The sequence below is a fragment of the Habropoda laboriosa genome, unplaced genomic scaffold, assembly GCF_001263275.1.
Source record: "Habropoda laboriosa isolate 0110345459 unplaced genomic scaffold, ASM126327v1 scaffold78, whole genome shotgun sequence".
NCBI classification, from domain to species: domain Eukaryota; kingdom Metazoa; phylum Arthropoda; class Insecta; order Hymenoptera; family Apidae; genus Habropoda; species Habropoda laboriosa.
Window position 1 is genome coordinate 626,736 of NW_017100180.1, and position 4,707 is coordinate 631,442.

The 4,707-nt window shown below is 29.2% G+C and overlaps 1 protein-coding gene across 1 annotated transcript in view; it reads left to right on the top strand.

The window, feature by feature from the left end:
- Nucleotides 1-1,633: 1,633 nt before the first annotated feature.
- The window catches only part of LOC108579017 (probable RNA helicase armi), a 5,085-nt gene continuing 2,011 nt past the window's right edge, over nt 1,634-4,707 (top strand). The window contains exons 1-4 of the mRNA XM_017942444.1: nt 1,634-1,711; nt 1,806-2,648; nt 2,758-3,643; nt 3,756-4,621. Of these exons, the coding sequence (XP_017797933.1) occupies nt 1,836-2,648; nt 2,758-3,643; nt 3,756-4,621 (2,565 nt within the window). The 5' untranslated portion in view covers nt 1,634-1,711; nt 1,806-1,835. The remainder of the gene's footprint in view (nt 1,712-1,805; nt 2,649-2,757; nt 3,644-3,755; nt 4,622-4,707) is intronic.

Below are 4,707 nucleotides of genomic sequence, written 5' to 3' on the forward strand. Positions count from 1 at the left end.
AGAAACTTAATGTAATAATATTTATTTGATAATGTATGAAGTAATAACAATTGTAACAATGGGTATTCTAAGAAAATTTGCACAAAAATAGAAATCACTAAAAGAAGTTTTTATAAGTTGTACGAAAATTCGTGAACGACAGAATGTTTTTCTTTGGTGTTTTTTATATTACATTTTTCGATCCCCTTCGCCTGAATCTTCCTTGGGACTCTCTTCCTTGAGCATATCTTTCTTGACTTTGCTTAACAATTTCTTCCTTCTATGCCGTCGTTTTCTTTCTATTTAATAAAAATTAATATTTCATCTATTATTATTTTTTTTTGTTTTATGTACTATATTAAATCGTATACCCATTTTCTTAGCCATGTTAACATTTTCTTCCATTTTTCTATTATATTTGTCTTGTCTCTTTTCCATCATAATTTCACGAGCAGTTGTTACTTCATCTTCTAAGTACCATTTCAGCGGTCCTCTGCATCGTTTACATATCATTGGTTCACCTAAAGGTTCAATAATTTGTTTATACTGGTAGCAGCTCTTGAAGCAACACCTCAATAATTACCACGTTGTCTACGTCGTCGACCAGATTCATCGTCCCAATCAATTTGCTGACCACCTCGGTACCTACTTCGTTGTCCACCTAGATAACCACGTTGACCACTTCGGCGTCCACTTCGATATCCAGCTCTATGGGAACCGCGATAGGCGGAGGCCAGAGCTTCATCATCATCCCGAATGCGAAATTTGATATTCGGTCCTCCACCAGTTGAATCGCTTGTTGGGAAAAGTGGTATGGAATCTTGTTTTGGTACGAGTAATTTTGGATCCTGATCTTTATCACAACAAAACCCATAAGGTTTTAATAAAAGATGTTGTAAAGTGTTGACGTTAGGTTGATTTGTTTCGCCCTCTTGCATGTTTTGTTCGGAATATTTGATATTGATATACTTCAAATTTAGATAAGAAATATGTTAAACAAAAAGAAGAATCATTTTCGGTTTTTGTTAAAAATAGGTTTGAAAAATTTAAAAGGACTATCTAGGAAGATCATGGTTTATATGTTAAGTATAAGACCTGTTATATGCTAAAGTACTAATCGTTGGAAATTAGGCATTTATTTAATAAAACTTATAAATTGTAAAAGGTATTAGAAATTATTGCTAACACGTATAAATAAAATGTTTTTATCTTAATCACTTTTTGTGTAGAAGATTTGACATTTCAGGTATACACTTGGTTTAAAATTGAATAAAAATTTGAACTTCAAAAATACAAATACAATTTTCCCGCTTCTATGATGACATACGTATTCGTTTTGATTGATTCCATCATGTAAACCATGTGTATTTAGGAAGTGGTGCTTTGCACATATAAATGAACGATAGAACTTAAAAAAAAGTGTATACTCGAAGATCATCAAGTAATATGTAGGATTTTGTAACATTATTTATAAAATTATGAATTCCTCTACTTTATCATCTGGAACTTTGAGCCATTCACCAGGACAAAGAACTTCGGAATCCCAAGAATCAGAACTAACCTCTGTTGGGAATCAGACATCGAAAATTTTAAATCAAATGAAATCCGAGTTACAGGAACAAAAACAACAGGATCGTCTACTTCGAGAGTTACACTTAAAACGCGTTCAATCTTTAAGAAAGGAATTGGATTACATTAAAGCAACAGAGTGGAGATATCAACCAATTGATCGGTATATCCTAATTATCGAAAAATTTTTATACTACAAATATTCGTTTGTAAATAACATTAACGTGAGTTTTAATAACAATAATAAATGTTCATAGGTATATGGATAGAAGTAATAAAAATTAAATATGCTATCACTTATACATAACTTTATAAAGTATACTATAGGATATAAGTCAACTACTAAAGGTGAAACAGACGAAATAAACAATGTCATAGCTCGAATTGAGAATGCTTATGATAAAGAAACACAAGAAGATGAATATTCGAATAAAGATGTTTGTTATTATAAAACAGGAAACATAACATTGATTGCTACAGATTATATTGTAATTGATGACTTTTATGTGTGTGATGCAGTAAACATTTTAATAAAAAACTTAAAAGTAGGTGATAGAGTTTATTACTTGGCTTCACAAGATAATGAGAAAGAATACAAAATAAAAAAAATAATTTCTGTGATACCTGATTCATGGGATAATGATGTGACAGATTTTGAAGCGAATATTGTTGAACCACAATCATTAACAAAATGTGTTATTGGAAAAGTTATAGAGCGTAAGAATCGGCTATTAGTTGTAGAGCCTAATAACATTTCTGTTGACTTAAATACAGTACAATCTGAATTTATTCCTGTGATTGGAGACTGGTTAAAGTTAGAATCAAAAGTAGAAATCAATGAAAATTCTGATAATCTAAATGAAGAAATTTCAGAAGTAAAAAAAATAGAACCTTTGCGATCTAAGTTAGATATTGGTACTATATCTAGTTATGATCCAATTAAAGAAATAGGTATTATTGGAAAAGATACTGTATTTAATAAAAGAATATGTGATTCTGGATACATTCCTTGTGTTGGTGATAAAGTGATTAGTGACAGTATTGAAAGTGATCAAGGAATTTATACATGGAGGTCATTGACAGTGGCCCCAATACTTCAGGCAAGTTTTGTTGGGTAAATTAATGTCTGTTTAAAAGCATTATATGAATTTAAGAAGTTGTATTATATGAAAAATCCAAATGTAATGAAAATACATTTTTTCCTTATAGATCTCTGGAAAAGAAACTAAATTACCAGCATTGTGTAATACTCTTGTAACAAAAAAGAATTTAAAGAAACTTGCAAAAAACAAGTATGATATTATTATTAGTGACAATTTAAATATTGTTTTAAATGTATTGGAAGAAGCTAATGTTACTGTTACAATAGAAAATGTAGGTAATACTGCTCATGTATTGCACAGAGGTTGTTTCATGATAAAAAAGGCCCATTCTCAATTAACTTTAATACAACCTACTAATCCTAATACAGTTTCAGTATTAAATCCTTCTGATACATTAACTTACATATTTAAATGCACAGCAAAGTTTATTGGTACAAGCAAAGAATTATTTATCTTTAATTTCAAAAGTTTTGAAATTGGAAGAGTTTTTAATATTACTGTTAAACCTAAAACTATACAAAACAAGTCATATTGTAAAAGTAATAATATCAACTTTAATAAATGTTGCTTGCCAGACCTAGATGAATGGAATCAAGATACATACATTCCAGGCATTCGTCCATGTAGACCACCATCATTTATTAAAGTACGAAATGCCACATTCAAAGTTCCTAAATACTATTGGGACATAATATCACAGTGCATCAATGAAAAAAAATCACAAACTGAATGTGAATATGACATAGGAAATTCTATACCTTACCTATTGAATAGACTCTGTTTTGAATCATATAAAGATCGTTTTCATGCTCTATTATATTTAGAAGAAATTGCTCAAACAATAAATATGCAACAATATAATATAGAAAGCACAATTATGAGACGTTCTGGAGAATATCTGGTTATGCAAGTGCCTGGACTTGCAGAGAAACGTCCATCTCTTATTATTGGTGATCGTGCTATAGTATCTTTTAAATGGGATAGTTCTCAAGGTATGTTATTAAATGTGAAAATATACAATGTCAAGTTTACATGACTAAATACATGTACATATATAAAAACTCATCCTACATGAAATTTATATTTTAATGATGTTTGAAATAGGAAAATTGAAAAAATATGAAGGATTTATTCACAAAGTTGCAAATTTGCAAATTTTTTTAAAATTCAATCATAAATTTCAACAAGAGTATAATTATGAAGATTGTCAAGTAACATTTAAATGTTCACAATCGACTATACAACGTTGTCATAATGCAATTAATATGGCTGTACATCGTCTTGGTCTCAACTTTTTATTTCCTACACATGTAATTGAAAAAGAATCTCAATTAAATCTTGAAGAATTTGAGGAAAAGGATAAACCAATTTTTAAAAAAGTGACTCATCAACGGACCGATTCTGTATCATCCGAATCCTCTTGTACTAGTACTACATCTACAAGTAATAAATCTAATAGTACAACAAAATCATTTACAAAAATGTCAGTTGCACAAAGATTATTTAATGTTAAACCTATAAAAAAAAATAGAGAAGTTCCAATCAAATCTAATACAGCAACTAAAGACAATCAATGTATTGAAGTAAAGAATGAAACAAATATCAATACAAATTCAATAAATACATTACTAGAAAATTCAAAAGAAACATCAATTGATTCTTGTAATGCAGAATTAAAGCCATTTATTTCACAAGTAAGAAAACGAAAATTAATTTGGTTTAATAAAAATTTGAATCATTACCAAAAGGAAGCTGTAAGAAATATATTAAAAGGACATGCACGACCATTGCCTTATGTGATATTTGGACCACCTGGTACAGGAAAAACTATTACTCTTTGTGAAACAATTCTGCAAATCTTATCAACTATACCTGAAAGTCGAATGCTAATTGCAACACCATCTAATAGTTCAGCAAATCTTATAGCAGAAAGACTTGTAGATAGTGGTGTACTTAAACCTAGTGACATGGTATATATTAAATTTATGTAATCATACTATACAAAAATTTTTTGTGGAATCTATTTAAATTTTTAATAATACTTACATATTCAGAA